A 19,893-nucleotide genomic window follows, 5' to 3' on the forward strand; every position below is an offset into this window, starting at 1 on the left:
AGTGACATTTTTTTATCTCGAGAAAACTGTTTAAAATCATTTCTTTGTTCTTGGTGTCCTGAAATCTCCAAATTTTATGTAAGTCTTTTTTTTTTTAATTCCTTGTTTCAGTCCTCAATGACTGAACAACTCTGAGTCTTATCAGCTGTGGAAATTTTTCTTATATAAGCTCTTTGCTGTTTTTCATCCCTTACATTTTGTTGGTTTCCTTTTTGGAACTCTTATTCATAGCTTAGACCTCCTGGGTCGGTCTTAATACCTCTTGTTTTCTCTTGGATTTTCCATCTCTGACTTTTTGTTCTATATTCTAGATTTTTATCTATTTTCTTTCAGCTTTTTTAGATTTTTTTATTGTAGCAATCACATTTTTAATTTCTATGAGCCCTTTCTTGTCTTCTGTTTATTTATAGTAACATCACATTTTTAAAAAAGATTTATTTTTATTTATTTGAAAGGCAAAATGAGGGGCCGGTGCTGTGGCATAGCAAGTAAAGCTGCTGCCTGAAGTGCTGGCATCCCATATGGACGCTGGTTCGAGTCCTGGCTGCTCTACTTCTGATCCAGCTCTCTGCTATTGCCTGGGAAAGCAGTAGAAGATGGCCCAAGTCCTTGGGCCCCTGCCCCCATGTGGGAGACCCAGAGGAAGCTCCTGGCTACTGGCTCCTGGATCCTGGCTCCTGGCTTCAGATTGGTGTAGCTCCGGCTGTTGCCACCAATTGGGAAGTGAACCAGTGGATGGAAGACCTCGCTCTCACTCTCTCTTTCTCCCTCTCTCTCCCTCTCCTTCTCTCTGTGTAACTCTGACTTTCAAATAAATAAATAAATAAATCTTTAAAAAAAAGAAAGGCAAAGTGAAAGAGAGACAGAGAGATCTTCCATCCACTGGTTCACTCCCCAAATGCCTACACAGCTAGGGCTGGTTCAAAGAGCATGGAACTCCATCTGGATCTCCTGCATGTATGGCAGGGGCCCAAGGACTTTGTCCATCTTCCACTGCTTTCCCAGGTGCATTAGCAAGGAGATGGAATGGAAGCAGAGCAGCAGGAACCCAACCTGGCACTCTGATATGGGATGCCAGTGTTACAGGTAGTAGTTTAACCTACTATACCACAATGCCAGCACTGACAACACACTTTTGCTTGTTGGTTAATATGCTTCAATTACTCTGAGTATATGGGAAGTTTTTAAAAGGTCCCTCCTATACCCTGAATTATTTTAATTTCTTCCAACATCAGTTTCTGTTTGCCTACCTTAGTCTTTCTCTTTTGTATTCTGATTCCTCTTTTACATCTGATGCTACCAGAACATCCAGTTGCTCCCAAAGAAAGGAGGACTGAGTTTGTGTGGAGTTGCTTTACTGCTGTGTATGGGACAGTTTTCTTGGGAGGCCTCTGTGCTGTGTGGGGTGATTTCAGACACTGGCTTTCACTGTATGGACTGTAGGCTGGGGTACCAAATCCCACAAAAGCTTTTGCTCTACCCAGAATGTTTACACAACAAAAGAGATCTCTTGGCCAGCACCACAGTTCACTTGGCTAATCCTCCACCTGCAATGCCAGCACCCTGGGTTCTAGTCCCAGTTGGGGCGCCAGATTCTGTCCCGGTTGTTCCTCTTCCAGTCCAGCTCTCTGCTGTGGCCTGGGAGGGCAGTGGAGGACGGCCCAAGTGCTTGGGCCCTGCACCCATATGGGAGACCAGAAGGAAGCACCTGACTCCTGGCTTTGGATCAGCGCAGCGTGCCAGCCGTAGCAGCCATTTGGGGGGTGAACCAATGGAAAAGGAAGACCTTTCTCTCTCTCTCTCTGTCTAACTCTGCCTGCCAAAAAAAAAAAAAAAAAAAAAAAAAAGAGATCTCTGGTTTTCTCTTTTTCCTGGATGCTGGAATTCTAAATATTGAAGTACAAAGGTGCTGATGTGAATTGGACATATACCTAGAAATCTTTAATTAATCCCCCTCCTTTGGGCCACATTTCTCACTCTCAACTCTGAGCCCAGTGTGTTTCATAATTTCTAACAGGCAAATCCTGTCCTGCCCTCTCTATTGCCTTGAGTGGTGCATTCATCATTCAACACATGTCCATATTCATTCCCTCTTCCAAAAATTGAACTTTTTTGTTCAATTATGAGAAAAATCCCATCATCCACATTTTTAGCTTTGGTGGTAAGGTTTATTCTGGGTTTTTGTGTTTATTTTATTTCATTGACTCTTAGGATAGAAGAGACGGACTTTCTTGCTCAGTATACCATCTGGAGCTGGTAGTTTGCTGCTGTTTCTTCTTGGAAATATAATTCAAGTTAAATAGTGAATTGCTTCTTCAATCACTCACACAGAACTGCTCAGGTGCAGTCACCTCTACCTAAGGAATCAGACCCACTGAAATGCAGGGGTGTCTGAGAGAGACCATGGTAGGGTTACTATAGATTTCTAATGAAAAACTAAGGAAGATGCTCACTAAGACTGCAAAAACTTACTTTGGAATTTGTCTCATTCATTCCCCATTTGATAAGTGGCTAGACTGGGCCAAGGACTAGGCTGAAGTTTGGCAAGATTGGGCTATAAAGATGAATAGGGTATAAACCTTACCCTGAGGATAGCATAATCTGGTGACTAACTTGAGTATATGCAGCATTTTACAGTTTATAAATCAGTGTTACAAACTGTGAACTCGTGACACTTACTGATGTGCCACTCACACTTTTCACTACTCCTGAGGGATCCCAATGACCTATGACATATAATAAGTTATTCATTTGCTTAGGTCCAAATTTAAATCCCATGTGTGGTAAGACTGTGTGTACAATGTAGTTGCTTGGGTAGTGAAAGAGCCAAATCATCATTTAAGGATCTCAAAGTAGCCTTGTGGATAGTGTATATGAATTTATAACCAAGTTTCTGAGCCATTTGAACTCTACAAGATACAAACATGAAATGAGTGTATTTTTCAGCTATCATTGCTTTTAATGACGCTTTGCTCAGAAGCAGCCAGAACTCTTGCTCCTACAGGATTTTGAGATTGAGGAATGCATATTTAATCTCCCCTTTATGCCTTCGTTCTAGTTCCTCTTTCCAGGTTGAGTTACTAATTTTTTGGTTGTTTTGTTTAAGTTGGTGTTCTGAAGCTTAATCTCAGTATCCTTTACTCTCAATTGTCAAATTTTGATAAAACATATGCCATTTTCTTTGGTAAGAGAAAGCAGGTCTTAATGTCTGCCAGAACACAATTTATATGCCTTATTGGCCCCATTAAACTTTATAAAAAATTTTTTTAAAAAATGGTCTTTCAAATCTCCCTTCTTCTTACTTTGGCATCCAAGGTAGATTACACAGCTCTCTGGACATTTTCTGATAAATTCAGTGTAGTCCATTTTAAAATTCAGTCTCATTTTCCCCATCTTCCAGCTTAGCATCAACTCTGCAAAGGAATTTGGAGTAGGAGAGAGTCTGTAGTTTTCCTTCTATTCTATTTCTGGTGGGATATTTAGTCTTCTTGGATATTTAGGGTTGTATTTCCCAAGATGTGGTTCGTAGACCACCTGTATCTGAATGTACTGGGGAGCCTATGGAGAAAGATGCTAATTCCTGGACCCCAAATCCAGTGATTTGGGCTCTTAACGGTTGAAAAATATCAGAAATCAAAAATTTCCACAAACACCAAACATTTCCACAAAAGCTTACACACACTAAAGTTGAACAATCATTTGTCTTGAATCCACTACACATTATCTTAGATCCTCTGAACATCACTGGTAGAGCAGGTATTATCTTCATTTTACTGATACAGAAATTGAATCTCAAAAGAACCAGAGCTTGTCAAACAGTGGAATATATTTCACTTAAAGCTAGTGATAATGAATATTGATCTTTCCCATTAATCTACCACCGACTAATTTCCACAGAAAGAAAATATCACTCAATATATTTATATTTTTTCAGATTATCAAAGTAATACATATTGACTTTAAGAAATCTATAAAAGCAGAAAAATAACTAAACAATTATTTAAATAAAATTTGTTTCTGCTTACATATTTTGCCTATTTTACAAAATTTAAATCAAGTTATACTTTAATATTCTTTAAGAACTTGCTTCCTAAAATTAATGTATTGTGAATTTTTCCTTACATTAAACATGTTCTCCATCATTATTTTCAATGGCAACATCATCTTTCATTTTATGGATGTATGATTCTGTATTTAACCAATTCCCTGCTAGTGAGCAATTTGATTATTTCAACTTTTTACTGTAATGAAAAGATGCTTTCAGTTTTAGGCATCTTACAGGGAATTTGGGAAATACATTACAGCTGTCTAGAGAAAATGAAACCAATTTTTAAAGGTTATATATGAAAAGTGTTTGAGGTATGAAATGTATGCAACATTTCAATGGTCACTAAAAGGATTCTTTCTTGTTTTCTCTCTTAAAAGGAACAAGACCATTTTGTTTTACTTTAACCTGTTCAGCTGTACCAGTCCCTCTGTGATGATAAACCTACAGTGCCCTACCACACAGGTAAGGCAAGAGATACCCCCTGATAATGGAGGTAACTTTGAGCGAGCTTGGATGACGCAATTCAGAAATTCCACTTGCATTCTCTAGGTGTGTGGTTAATTATGAATTTGTAGAAGATTCCAAGACGGAAGTAGTAACTCATGCTTATTCATATATAATTAAAATTGAGCAGGGATTAATCATTTTAGTCCTTGGTGATTATTTTGTCCAATCACTTATTATGAATAAATAACTGCAGCTTAGAGAAGTGGAGGTATTTTCCCAGTAGTGTATTAGAGTAAAGCTATCTACTATAACTAATAAACCATAGCTTTTAAAGACTTACCACAATAATGTTTGGTTTTTGACCATGTAAAAGTACAAGATGTGTTTGCGGTCAGTTTGACTCTCTGTCAAACTCTGCTGTCCAGGATGTCCTCCTTCTGATCTACACCCAGATGCCTGTAGGCCACAGTGAAGACCAACAAAGCACACCTCTGTTAAGAGCCTTGGATCAGAAGTGTCACACATTGCTTTTCTTCTTTATGCTATAGGCATAAACTAGTGTTCTATGGTCAAACCTAGATGCAAGGAGGAAGGATAAAAGCAGTGTGGTTATGAGCTGAACAGCCTATTCAACACCACAAAATAAATGGCTCAAGAAACACAAACCTCAGTAGACAGTCAGTTGTATCTTTAGTCTATCCTTAGTCTGGACTGTAATACCCTTAATCTTTCCAAAGGAAAACCCTGAGGTCCAAGTATTGCTGTCTTTAATGAAGTTCAGGATGCCTAAGTGCTTCATAGTTCTCTCCATCAAGTTTTGATTCTAAACACACAACGAGGAACAGGGATAGGGAAGTTAGATTGCAAGTTCCCATTCAGAATGAGAAAAGTGGCAAATACATATTATTATGGTCATGGCAATGGAGAATGTCCTTCATTCAACCTGGATTGTGTTCTGCAAGAGGAACTCTCATATCCATTGCATCCTGTATCCTTTCACTCAGTCACCTGAGAGGTTATTTCCTGCCCATGAGTCTCCAGGCCACACTAGTGCTGATGGAGGCCCTTCTTGAGGGCCATCCAGCTTTGAAACTCCACTTCCTATTGTGCAAGTTCAGGGCCTCAATGATTATGTAGCAGTCAAAGGCTTTTTTAGGTTACCTTAGCATTGACGACATTTCAAGTGCTTCAGAAACTTAGCAGGCTTCTGCCTAGCTTGCTTTTTGCTTCCCTGTGCCAAAAACCACAACCAATGATCTTCCTTAGAATTTGGTTGGAAATCTGCCTGTTGCTTTGCTTCCTCATCATTCCCCAAAGACTTTTGAAATCTTATTTTTGTTGAGCCTGAATCATACTTGGTGTGTTGATATTTTAGTTCTATGATTACCTCTGCCCCTCCCTCAAGATCATATCCTCTACCTTATCAGTACTGATAATTACCACTCTATATAATCTCATTTTCAAGCATTCCACTTCCTGTTCATCTCAATTCCTCTAGCATTCCATTGCCGTTGCTCTTTCTACCTCTCTGTACCTACAAACCACCATACTAATCTCCTAAGTGGCCCTCAGTCCCCCATGTTTTCATCTCCCTCTTTACCTGACTTCCCTAACACAGTCCCTCATTAAAATTACTCACTTATATAAACACTCAGTGCCTTTGCTCCCTCTCATTTATCCATGCCTGAACCCAGAGGCTATGTGTTCTTGGATAAAAATATACAGAAGTCTTTTAAATTCAGTACCCAGCTCCAAGTGAGTCCCTAGTGCTGTCCTACCATCACCATGCTGCAGACCTTTTGTCCATTCTCTAGTCTGCTTCCCTGGAAAAGAAAGTTCACACCATTTTCTCTCTCTTTGCCCTCTGAGATCTCCTTCCCAATCTCTAGCCAGCCTCTAAATTTACTTTTTACCACACTGAGAAAGTAAAACGTTCAGAAAGCTTCCACTCTGACATCTACTTGCCTTTCTATCTTCATCTATGTTAATGTATTCACTCTACCTCCTCTTCTCTTACCGTGGGTAAACTGCTATTCTGCTGACACTAAGGAATCCATTTGTGCATTAGACCTCATACTCTCTACATGCTCAGTCACTCCATAAATTTACTGTTTTTCCTCTTATTATCATTTTTCCTCCTCTGCTAAGTCATCTCCAATAATATACAAATAAGTTGTTATTTTTTATCATAAATTTTCTCTACTTGAGTTCACATTCCCCTCCAGCCTTTGCTCCATATATCTGTGCCTCTTCTCAACCAGATAGTCCTCTAAAGAATAGCCTATATTCACATGTTTAAATCTTTTCCTCATGGGGCAGGCAGGCATTTGGCCTATCAGCTGAGATGCCTGTATTTAATATCAAAGTCTAGCTCTGCTCCCAACTCTAACTTCCTGCTACTATAGACCCTGGGAGGCAATAGGGATGGCTCAAGTAATTGCGTCCCTGCCACCCATATGGGAGAAGTAGCTTGCATTTTCGGATCTGAGGGGCTATTGTGGGCATTTTGGGAATGGACTAAAGGATGGAAGTGCACTCAAACCCCCCCTCCAAAAATAATTTTTGTTTTTTTGGTTTTTTTCCTTAGCATTATTTGTTGAACTCTTTATGTTAATCATATGTTTATAAAGTCAGCTGAAAATAGATCTCAGTAAAAAATAAGAGTGGGAATAAGAGAGGGAGGAGGAAATTTGAAACTGTAAGGCTGTATAGTTCTGCCTACATTCTTAAAGATTTACTTCTGTCATGGGACTCCAAATCTCATTAAGCTTGGTGGTAAAAATGTCATCTTAGTTGTTAAAGTGATCAGATTAAGTGTTAAAATGAGCATATAGGTAGGACTAAATGTGAAAGTGATCATATAAATAGGATCAAGTGTCTGGTAATAATAATAGATAGAATTAAAAAGGAGAGAATGTTCCAAAATGGGAAGCAGTCTGCACAGCAGACTCATAGAATGACAATTGCTTTAAGTAACACTCTGACCTCAGAATCAGCCCTTAAGGCTTCCTGGTCTGGCTGAAAAGCTCATGAGAGCATGTTAGGCATGGAAAGCCAAGACCCTACAGCAAAAAATGTCCTACATGACTACCTCAGCGGGTGCAACCCCAGTGGAAAGAAGTGGCCATCAAAGAAGGATGTGTTTTTCTCTAATGGGAGGAGAGAACTTCTACTTTGTTTATGGCCTTGTCTAAATAATGACGGAGTTTGTGGACTCAAAAGGCTTCCATAGCCTAGGCAGCTCACCTCAAGAGCCTCAGGTGGTCACTGATGTCGTACAGAAGAGTGTTAATTGTTAAATTAACAACAGGAGTCACTGTGCACTAACTCCCCATGCAGGACCTCTGTCCTCAGTGAGTTGTATTATGAGAGTTAAACGTAAAACTAGTTCTCAGTTTTGTGTGTGTGTGTGTGTGTGCAAATTGTTGAAATCTTTACTTAGTATAGAGTTCGTCTTCTGTGCATGAAGTTAATTGAAATGAATCTTAATGGAGAATGGGACTGGTAAGGGGAGAGGGAGGAGGAGGAGGGGTGAAAGTGTGGGTGGGATAGTGGATATGGTGGAAAGAAAAACTGTATTCGTAAAGTTGTACTTGTGAAATTTGTATTCTTCAAAAAATAAATTAAAAAATAAAATAAACATAATTTACTGCTAATATTCTAAAAGTGAATAAATAAACAGTTTCCTGTATTTCCCATTGAGGCTTTTATCCATACTCCAATTTCACTCAACTGATAACATTTCCCCCAAATGATAACATTGACCTCATTATTAAACCAATGAGCAATTTTTAATCCATGTTTATTTAATCTAACAGCAATGTTTAATCCCTCCTCCTTAAAATGCTTTCTTCACTGGACTTCCAAGGCATAGTATTCTTCTATATCTCCTAGCTCTCTGGCTACTACCTATTGTATCAGTCTCCTTTGCTGGGTTCTTTTGGTCTCTCCCATATCTCTAAACATTAGAGTTCCCTATCCCACCAAGTTTAGTCCTCTTCTAACTCTGCACCTACTTTTTTGATGGTCTTATCAAGTCTTATGGGTTTAACACTGTCTATATGCTGGCTTCTCCAATTTAAGTCTCCAAATAAGTCTTCTCTTTGAATTCCACACCTTCAAATCAAACCAACTATACAGTGTCTCTACATGGATATTTAGTTGTCATTTTGAATTTATTACATTTAAACTGGGTTTATAATATCTAAGTCCATCTCTAAAATTGTTTTCCACTACTAACAGTCTTCCCTACATCAACGCCAGCTCCAAATACCATGGAGTTACCCTTTTCTCCTCTCACACTCATGTTTGAGCTGTAGCTAATTCCTTGTCTCTCTTCAAAATATACTCTGAACCAACTACTTCTCACCACCTCTTGCATAATTCAGGGAACCAGTCATCTCTTTTCTAGATGAATTCAGTGACTTGGCTAGCCTTTCTGCCTCTATCCCTGCCCCTCTGACCTTTGGAATCTCTTTTTCATCCAGCAGCCAATGTGATCCTGTTAAATATAATTGAGATTATGTTTGTTCTTCACTCAAATGGCCTAATAGCTTCATGAATTGTCCATGTTGAAACCAAATTCAACCTGTAAGATCCTGTGCTGCCTGGCTGTATATCCTATTGCAATCCCTATGCTTACTGCACTTGGATAATCCTTGCCATCTCCCAAGGATCCAAAAAACTTCCTGCCTCAGAGCTTCAGACTTTTCCCATCTAAAGTACTCTTCCTCCAAATGATTGTATGGCTTGATCACTGGCCTTTTTCAAGTCTTACTGCAAATATTACCTTCCTAGTGAGATCTTTCTTGATTACCTATTTAAAATTGGAATCTCATGCAGCTACTTCTCACTTTCTAGCCTACTATCTAGCCTTATTTTTCCCCTGACATTTATTACCATCTTCTGAAAACATTTCACTTGCAGGTTGAATAACCCGTATCTGAAATACTTGGGACCAGAAGTATTTCAAATTGTGCAGTTTTTCAGATTTTGGAATATTTACATAGATCTTATCAGGTTCATATCTCTAATTCAAAAAACTGAAATCTGAAAAACTCCAAAATCGGAAACTTCCTAAGAGTACTGTTGGTGTTCAAAAAAGTTTCATATTCCAGAACATTTCTGATTTTGAATTTTCAAATTAAGGATGCTCATCCCGTATTTATTATGTGTTATCTGTCTCTACTAGCGAATGAACTGTTTGAGTGCAAATAGTTTTATATGTTTGGTTCACTACTACATCTCTGGTGCCTTGAACATCTAAGTTGGTGACCAATGTTTATTGAATGAATGAACAAGTGAATAAATAAGTGAATGAATATCCTCCTACTCCAAGTTCAGGAATTTTTCTAGTATATTCTATAAATCCATCATTTGCATGATACAACAAAAAAACTACTAGCATGGTATAACTTTTTGTTGTAAGTTTCACAAATGATTTACTACATTACACATAAATAACACAGTGCTTTAATCCTCTAACTCTTTCTTAGCAGCAAATCCTAATTTGCATTACAGTATTTAACCTATCTGAACTGAAGATATAAAAATAGTGATAAAGAATTACAATACAAGTGCACTTCGTTATGGCACAACTAATTAAGCCACCACTACAGGCAGCTCAAGTGCTTGTGTCCTTGGCACCCATGTGGGAGACCCAGATGAAGTATCCTGGCTCTTTGCTTGAGTTTGGCCCAGCCCTGGCTGTTGGGGGAACTGGAGATGTGAATCTATGGACAGAAAATCAATCTATCTTTCTCTTGCCTTTCAAATAGAGAAAAATAAATAAACTTTTTAAAGTGCCCTTTGTGGTATACAGAGAATCATAATTGATCCAGAATACATTTTAGCTGCCAATAATTCCAACGACTTTCATTTGGTCTGCCAGGCAATGCTGTATATGAAACAACTTATATTTTTATGCATTATATTTTTGTTAACTGCCAGCATAGTCCAGGTATGTGTCACAAGCATTTAAGGGACAGAATGTGATCAATTTGTATACCTAACTTCAATCTGACCTTCATTTTTGGCTAATTATATGATGATTGCTATTAATCAGCACCCTATATGAAGTAAACAAATTGGTCTGATCAAGGGAGAGAATAAAGAGAAGTTGCTATATTGTTTTTAATAGCTCATTTGTGTTTGTTATGAAATTTGATTTGCTTCTATTTAAGAAACTACACATTACTATTTCAATGACCTTTTTTTATGAGTGGCATACTTAGCACTTCTGATGTGTAGTATACATTATTTGTGTCTAGTGTTTAAATGTAGACATCATCATGGTTTCCATTCAGTAGACCCAGCCGTCTTCTAAAGCCATGAACCATAAGTGCTTCCAGTTCTCACTTTTATAAATGACAAGTGTATCCAGTACAGGAATTAGTACACTTATCTTTTGACATCATAGGAATAAACTCTTAAATGTCTATGGGATATTTCCTAATATGCTAATGATTTATTCATCTTAGCTCCAATTACAGTGAATTTTGACATTGAATTTATATTAACCTTAAACATCTTCCCCAAACTATGGGCATATTTGATGCAATGACTGTCTCTAGTTCTTCAGCTATTTTATTTTATTTTATTTTATTTATTTATTTTTTTTAACTGAAGTTTGTTTTTTTTATTTTTATTTTATTTTTTTTTATTTTTTTTTAACTTTTATTTAATGAATATAAATTTCCAAAGTACGACTTATGGATTACTATGGCTTCCCCCCCATACCGTCCCTCCCACCCACAACCCTCCCCTTTCCCACTCCCTCTCCCCTTCCATTCACATCAAGATTCATTTTCGATTATCTTAATATACAGAAGATCAGCTTAGTATACATTAAGTAAGGATTTCAACAGTTTGCTCCCACACAGAAACATAAAGTGAAAAATAATAGATGATTTTTTTTTAATGATGATGAAATCAGATCAGACCTATTGTCATGTTTAATCCCAGTGAGAGTCAAGTTGGGAGTTGATAGTTTCTTTTCTTATATTTTCTTTTTTTTTTTTTTTTTTTTTTTTTTTTACAGAGGATCAGTTTAGTATGCATTAAGTAAAGATTTCAACAGTTTGCACCCCCATAGAAACACAAAGTGAAATATATTATTTGAGTACTTGTTATAGCATTAAATCTCAATGCACAGCACATTAAGGACAGAGATCCTACATGAGGAGTAAGTGCACAGTGACTCCTGTTGTTGACTTTACCAATTGACACTCCTGTCTATGGCATCAGTAATCTCCCTATGCTCCAGTCATGAGTTTCCAAGGCTATGGAAGCCCTCTGAGTTCTCCGACTCTTATCTTGTTTAGACAAGGTCATAGTCAAAGTGGAGGTTCTCTCCTCCCTTCAGAGAAAGGTACCTCCTTCTTTGAAGACCTGTTCTTTCCACTGAGATCTCACTCACAGAGATCTTTTGCCAGAGTGTCTTGGCTTTCCATGCCTGAAATACTCTCATGGGCTTTTCAGCCAGATCTGAATGCCTTTAGGGCTGACTCTGAGGCCAGAGTGCCATTCAGGACATCTGCCATTCTATGAGTCTGCTGAGTATCTCACTTCCCATGTTGGATCACTCTCCCCTTTATTTATTCTATCGGTTAGTGTTAGCTGGTACTAGACTTGCTTATGTGCTCCCTTTGACTCTTAGTCCTTTCATTATGATCAATTGTGAACTGAAATTGATCACTTGGACTAGTGAGATGGCATTGGTACATGCCACCTTGATGGGATTAAATCGGAGTCCCCTGGTATGTTTCTAACTCTACCATTTGGGGCAAGTCAGCTTGAGCATGTCCCAAATTATATATCTCTTCCCTCTCTTATTCCTACTCTTATGTTTAACAGGGATCACATTTCAGTTAAATTTCAACACTTAAGAATAACTGTGTATTAATTACAGAATTAAACCAGTCATATTAAGTAGAACAGACAAAAAAAATACTAAGAGGGATAATGTATTAAGTTGTTCATTAACAGTCAGGGCTATGCTGATCAAGTCACCGTTTCCCATAGTGTCCATTCCACTTCAACAGGTTTCCTTTTTGGTGTTCAGTCAGTTGTCACCGATCAGGGAGAACATATGGTATTTGTCCCTTTGGGACTGGCTTATTTCACTCAGCATGATGTGTTCCAGATTCCTCCATTTTGTTGCAAATGACTGGATTTCATTGTTTTTTACTGCGGTATAGTATTCTAAAGAGTACATGTCCCATAATTTCTTTATCCAGTCTACCGTTGATGGGCATTTAGGTTGGGTCCAGGTCTTAGCTATTGTGAACTGAGCTGCAATAAACATTAATGTGCAGACAGCTTTTTTGTTTGCCAATTTAAATTCCTTTGGGTAAATTCCAAGGAGTGGGATGGCTGGGTCGAATGGTAGGGTTATCTTCAGGTTTCTGAGGAATCTCCAGACTGACTTCCATAGTGGCTTCACCAGTTTGCATTCCCACCAACAGTGGGTTAGTGTCCCTTTTTCCCCACATCCTCGCCAGCATCTGTTGTTGGTAGATTTCTGAATGTGAGCCATTCTAACCGGGGTGAGGTGGAACCTCATTGTGGTTTTGATTTGCATTTCTCTGATTGCTAGTGACCTTGAACATTTTTTCATGTGCCTGTTGGCCATTTGGATTTCCTCTTTTGAAAAATGTCTATTGAAGTCCTTGGCCCATCTCTTAATTGGGTTGTTGGTTTTGTTTTTGTGGAGTTTCTTGATCTCTTTGTAGATTCTGGTTATTAACCCTTTATCTGTTGCATAGTTTGCAAATATTTTTTCCCATTCTGACGGTTGTCTCTTCACTCTCCTGACTGTTTCTTTTGCAGTACAGAAACTTCTCAATTTGATGCAATCCCAATAGTTAATTTTGGCTTTGACTGCCTGTGCCTCCCGGGTCTTTTCCAGAAACTCTTTGCCTGTGCCAATATCTTGAAGGGTTTCTCCAATGTTCTCTAGTAACTTGATGGTGTCAGGTCGTAGATTTAGGTCTTTAATCCATGTTGAGTGGATTTTTGTGTAAGGTGTAAGGTAGGGGTCTTGCTTCATGATTCTGCACGTGGAAATCCAATTTTCCCAGCACCATTTATTGAATAGACTGTCCTTGCTCAAGGAATTAGTTTTAGATCCTTGATCAAATATAAGTTGGCTGTAGATGTTTGGGTTGATTTCTGGTATTTCAATTCTGTTCCATTGGTCTATCCATCTGTTTCTGTACCAGTACCATGCTGTTTTGATTACAACTGCCCTGTAGTATGTCCTGAAATCTGGTATTGTGATGCCTCCGGCTTTGTTTTTTGTTGTACAAGATTGCTTTAGCTATTCGAGGTCTCTTGTGCCTCCATATAAATTTCAGCACCAATTTTTCCAGATCTGAGAAGAAGGTCTTCGGTATCTTGATTGGTATTGCATTGAATCTATAAATTGCTTTTGGGAGAATGGACATTTTGATGATATTGATTCTTCCAATCCATGAGCATGGAAGATTTTTCCATTTCTTGGTATCCTCTTCTATTTCTTTCTTTAAGGTTTTGTAATTTACATCGTAGAGATCTTGAACGTCCTTGGTTAAGTTTATTCCAAGGTATTTGATTGTTTTTGTAGCTATTGTGAATCGGATTGATCTTAGAAGTTCTTCCTCAGCCATGGCATTGTCTGTGTATACAAAGGCTGTTGATTTTTGTGCATTGATTTTATACCCTGCTACTTTGCCAAACTCTTCTATGAGTTCCAATAGTCTCTTGGTAGAGTTCTTTGGGTCCCCTAAATAAAGAATCATGTCATCTGCAAAGAGGGATAGTTTGAGTTCTTCCTTCCCAATTTGTATCCCTTTAATTTCTTTTTCTTGCCTAATAGCTCTGGCTAGAACCTCCAGAACTATATTGAATAGCAGTGGTGAGAGTGGACATCCCTGTCTGGTCCCAGATCTCAGTGGAAATGCTTCCAACTTTTCCCCATTCAATAGGATGTTGGCTGTGGGTTTTTCATAGATTGCTTTGATTGTATTGAGGAATGTTCCTTCCAAACCCAGTTTGCTTAGAGTTTTCATCATGAACGGGTGTTGTATTTTATCAAATGCTTTCTCGGCATCTATTGAGAGAATCATATGGTTTTTCTTCTGCAGTCTGTTAATGTGGTGTATCACATTGATTGTCTTGCGCACATTAAACCATCCCTGCATACCAGGGATAAATCCCACTTGGTCTGGGTGGATGATCTTTCTGATGTGTTGTTGCATTCTATTGGCGAGAATTTTATTGAGGATTTTTGCATCTATGTTCATCAGGGATATTGGTCTGTAATTCTCTTTCAGTGCTGCATCTTTTTCCGGCTTAGGAATTAAGGTGATGCTGGCTTCATAGAAAGAATTTGGGAGGATTCCCTCTTCTTCGATTGTTCTGAATAGTTTGAGAAGAATTGGAGTTAGTTCTTCTTTAAATGTCTGGTAGAATTCAGCAGTGAATCCATCTGGTCCTGGGCTTTTCTTTGTTGGGAGGGCCTTTATTACTGCTTCAATTTCTGTCTCAGTTATGGGTCTGTTTAGGTTTTCGATGTCTTCCTGGTTCAATTTAGGTAGGTTGCATGTGTCCAGGAATCTATCCATTTCTGATAGGTTTCCCTGTTTGTTGGCATACAAGTCCTTATAGTAATTTCTGATGATTCTTTTTATTTCTGTGGTGTCTGTTGTTACATTTACTTTTTCATCTCTGATTTTATTGATTTGGGTCTTTTCTCTTCTTTTTTTAGTTAGTTGGGCCAATGGGGTGTCAATTTTGTTTATTTTTTCAAAAAACCAGCTCCTCGTTTGGCTGATTTTTTGTAATGTTTTTCTTGATTCAATCCTGTTGATTTCTTCTCTGATTTTAATTATTTCTCTTCTCCTACTAGATTTGGGTCTGGTTTGCTGTAGGTTTTCTAGATCCTTGAGGTGAATAGAAAGCTCATCTATTTGGTGCCTTTCCAATTTCTTGATGTAGGCACCTATTGATATAAACTTTCCTCTTAACACTGCTTTTGCTGCATCCCATAAGTTTTGGTATGTTGTGCTGTTATCCTCATTTACTTCCAGAAAGTTTTTGATTTCTCTTTTGATTTCTTCTATGACCCATTGTTCATTCAGGAGCATGTTGTTCAATCTCCATGTGTTTGCGTATGCTCTAGGGATTCCTGAGTTGTTCATTTCCAACTTCATTCCTTTATGGTCTGAGAAGCTGCATGGTATGATTCTAATTCTTTTGAATTTGCTGAGACTTGCTTTATGGCCTAGTATGTGGTCAATCCTAGAGAAGGTTCCATGTACTGCTGAGAATAATGTATAATCTTTAGCTGTAGGATCGAAAGTTCTGTATATATCTGTTAGATCCATTTGGGCTATAGTGTCGTTTAAATCTACTGTATCCTTGTTGATCTTCTGTCCTATTGATCTGTCTATTTCTGAGAGTGGAGTATTGAAGTCCCCCAGTACTATTGTATTGGGGTCTAAGTCTCCCTTTAAGTCCGTTAACAAATCTTTTAGATAAACCGGTGCCCTGTAGTTAGGTGCATATACATTGATAATTGTTATATCTTCCTGTTGAATTGATCCCTTAATCATTATGTAGTGTCCCTCTTTGTCTCTCTTAACGGTTTTTGTGGTAAAGTTTATGGTGTCTGATATTAAGATGGCTACGCCTGCTCTTTTTTCATTTCTGTTGGCATGGTATATCTTTTTCCAGCCTTTCACTTTCAGTCTGTATGGATCTTTGTTGGAAAGATGTGTTTCTTGTAAGCAGCAAATAGATGGGTTTTGTTTTTTAACCCAATCAGCCAAACGGTGTCTTTTAACTGGACAGTTCAGGCCATTCACGTTCAATGTGACTAATGATAAGTGGTAACTTTGCCCTGCCATTTGCCAAAGATAAGTTCTAATATATGCTTTGAATTCCCTGTGATCTTTTGCTGTGAGCTTTCCTTCCTTGGTTTCCTTCCTTTACCTTCTTTCATATTGATGACCGTGTTTCTTTGTTTCTGTGTGTAACACATCTTTAAGCATCTTTTGCAGGGCTGGACGAGTGGCAACAAATTCTTTCAATTTCTGTTTGTTATGAAAAGTCTTTATTTCACCTTCATTCACAAATGATAGCTTTGCAGGATATAATATTCTGGGCTGGCAGTTGTTCTCTCTTAGTACCTGGGCTATATCTCGCCATTCCCTCCTAGCTTGTAGAGTTTCCGATGAGAAGTCAGCTGTGAGTCTGATTGGAGATCCTCTGAGAGTAATCTGACGTTTCTCTCTTGCACATTTTAGGATCTTTTCTTTATGTTTCACTGTGGAGAGTTTAATTACACCGTGTCGTGGTGAGGGTCTCTTTTGGTCGTGTTTATTAGGGGTTCTGTGAGCTTCCTGTACTAGGATTTCTCTGTCCTTCTCCAAACCTGGGAAATTTTCTGCTAATATCTCACTAAAAAGGCCTTCTAATCCTTTCTCCCTCTCCATGCCTTCAGGAACTCCTAGAACCCGAATGTTGGGTTTTTTAATAGTATCCTGAAGATTCCCGACAATATGTTTAAGATTTCTAATTTCCTCGTCTTTTCTTTGGTCTGACTGTATCCTTTCCTGTTCTCTGTCTTCTAAGTCCGATATTCTCTCTTCTGCTTCTCCCATTCTGTTTGTAAGGCTCTCTATTGTGTTTTTCATTTGATCTATTGAATTCTTCACTTCAGTCACTATCCCAGTTTCCTGTTGTACTAGTTGTTTCGTTTCATTTTGATTCCTCCTTAATATTTCATTTTCACGAGAGAGATTTTCTATCTTGTCCATTAAGGATTTCTGTAGTTCAAGAATTTGTTTTTGAGAGCTTCTTAATGTTCTTATCAATTTTTTGAGATCTGCTTCTTGCATTTCTTCTATGTCATCATCCTCATAATCTTGAATTGGGGTGTCTTTTTCATTTGAGGGCTTCATGGTGACTTCCTTGTTTTTATTACCTTGGTTTTTGCGTTTGTTATTTGTCATATTGGAGATATTTGGTTTCTTCACTGTGGTGCTTTTTCTTGTTATACTATGACTCTAGATTAAGTGGACTATCTGTTTTTGATGGAGCCTTAGGGCTTGAGATGGGTGTGGCCTGAGAGCTCTGTTTGGTGTGCCAAAGGTGACACTCCCAGGTTAGGCGTGGTAAACCTCTCTCTCTCTCTCTCTCTTTTTTTGATTCAAAAGGGAAGTTATTCTGCACAGCTGAACAAAGTTGGAGGTAGTTAGCAGGCAAATGATATACCCACAGGAGCCAGAGATCAGAAGCTCTTTCCCAAGGACCACACAGGGAATCTGTTCGGCCCTTAGAGTGGGCTCAAATTCTCCTTCAGTCTCCCACTGGGTTGCCAAAGTTACGGAATTGTAGCGTCTCTGGAGAGTGCTCATGTGAATTCCGTGAGTTCTCTCCCCCACCGTCTCTTTTTTCACAGTCTCAGTTCAGTAGCACCATAAATTTACTAGGTCCTAATCTCCTGTTAATTCGCCCCACCCAGAGTCAGGTTTTACTGCTAGGCTCAGGGCCGGTGCAGACCTGAGGTCGCTCTGCTTATGACGTATGTCCAAGATGGCGCCTGCTCTTTGTCTTGCTCGCCCTTGAGAGGTGAGCGGAGAGAGAGAAACCCGTGTCCGTACCAGTCACCTTTTTTTTTTTTCCCTCTCTCTCTCTTCCAGTTAGCTTGGTGAAGTCCCCCCCGCCCCGGGGGTCGTTCCCTCTAGTCTCCTCTCTCCGCTTGCCTGCCGGTGTCTCGGGTTATTGAGGTTCGGCTCACCTCGCGTTCCAGCGCTGGTGTGTTGAGTCTGCCGCTGGTGTCCCGAACTGTGGGCTCCCACGCTCTCCACGCAGGTCTGCTCCCCTTCCAGCGCCGATGTGTGGACTCGGAGCCCTGGACGTCCCAAGTCTCCCCGCTGTTGCACTCCCCTTCGAGCACTTGCGCACAGACCCTGCAGCTTGCGCAGCTCTTATTTTATTTTTTATGTTTATCTATGTATCTTCTGTCTGTCCATCTATTCGAGAAGGAAAGTGAGAGCAAAGAGAAAGTATTCCCATCCTCTGGTTTACTCTCAAAATGCCCTCAGCAGCTGGGGATGGGCCAGGCTGAAGCTGAGAGTCCAGGACTCAGTCCAAGTCTATCACATGGGTAACAGAGACACAACTACTTGAGTCATCATTTTCAACCTCGCAGGATGCATATTGACAGCAAGCTGAAATCAGGATCAGAGCCAGAACTCAAACCCAGGCAATCTGATATGGGAGGCAGGAGTCCCAACTAATGTCTTAATCAAAGGTCAAACACTAGTCCCTCCTCAGCTTTTTCAGAAAAGGACCTATGACTTCCAGTGTTTACTTGGAGGTCTGTGAGTATATGCGTATATAATTGTGTTTGTATTTGCATGTATGTGGATGAGACTAAGAAAGCAGAAATACATATGGTGGTGGGAATGTGCAGTTGAGTTATTCACCTTATCAAAACTTCTAGAAAGAATTGTACTCCTGCTGCTAAAAGACAATACTCATATTAACTGTGAGATTTAAGGAATACAGTTAATTACTTTCCTACTCACTTAGCTGTGGTTTTAACACCAAATGCCCGTGTGTACAGCAGGGACATGACCTAAAAGATGGAGAGATGTCAGCTGAGTAGAAATGGAGGTTGAGCAAGAGGCAAGTGAGTGAGGATGATTTGCAAAGTATAGGAGCAAAGTGGAGTGGGTCAGGGCTGAGGAGGGTTTCTCAGAAAGTGCTGAGTGAACAGAGTGATGTGCAAGGATTGGCTGCAGCTCACCTGGCATGATATTACTTTTCATCATTTTTATTGTAAGCAAAAGTACAACCAATAGGGTATATGCTTCTTCCCTGATTTGCTTCCTTTTTATGTGGTTACTAATTAAATTTTGGTATTTGTGTGGTGGCTCTGTTGAGTAACATGTGATCTGGTTTGGCATTGATAGCCCCCCCCAAATTCATTAAAATAATTGCATAGGTGACCTCTCTGCCCATATCTACATGGTGTTGATAGAAGGCTATAATAGTGACTGACTGTAGCAAATAGCCTTAATTTTATTCACCTCTTAGGCTGATAAAACCCTAATTCTATTTTTGAGAATTTTGTGATACTTTTTAGTAGCACAAGTTATCAATAATCAGAATATTTTCGATCACCATTTCATTTACATATTGGAAAGAATGCAAGATTCTAACTCTGAACATACAAACACTACACAGAGAAAATTAATTTTAAATCAACTCTTATTTGCTCATTCAGAAAATCATATGGAAATGTTTTTTTGTTTTTGTTTTTTTGTTTTTGTTTTTGTTTTTTTTTTGACAGACAGAGTGGACAGTAAGAGAGAGAGACAGAGAGAAAGGTCTTCCTTTGCCGTTGG

At 38.9% G+C, this 19,893-nt stretch overlaps 1 protein-coding gene across 19 annotated transcripts in view; it reads left to right on the forward strand.

Annotated features, from left to right (window-relative positions):
- The window catches only part of SLC44A5 (solute carrier family 44 member 5), a 437,768-nt gene that overhangs the window by 370,297 nt on the left and 47,578 nt on the right, over positions 1–19,893 (forward strand). For all 19 annotated transcript variants that reach the window (XM_070078256.1, XM_070078247.1, XM_051857584.2 and 16 more), the window contains one exon: positions 4,426–4,510. In XM_070078256.1, coding sequence (XP_069934357.1) covers positions 4,426–4,510 — 85 coding nt within the window. The remainder of the gene's footprint in view (positions 1–4,425; positions 4,511–19,893) is intronic.

Source organism: Oryctolagus cuniculus, chromosome 7 (genome assembly GCF_964237555.1).
Source record: "Oryctolagus cuniculus chromosome 7, mOryCun1.1, whole genome shotgun sequence".
Taxonomy (NCBI): Eukaryota; Metazoa; Chordata; class Mammalia; order Lagomorpha; family Leporidae; genus Oryctolagus; species Oryctolagus cuniculus.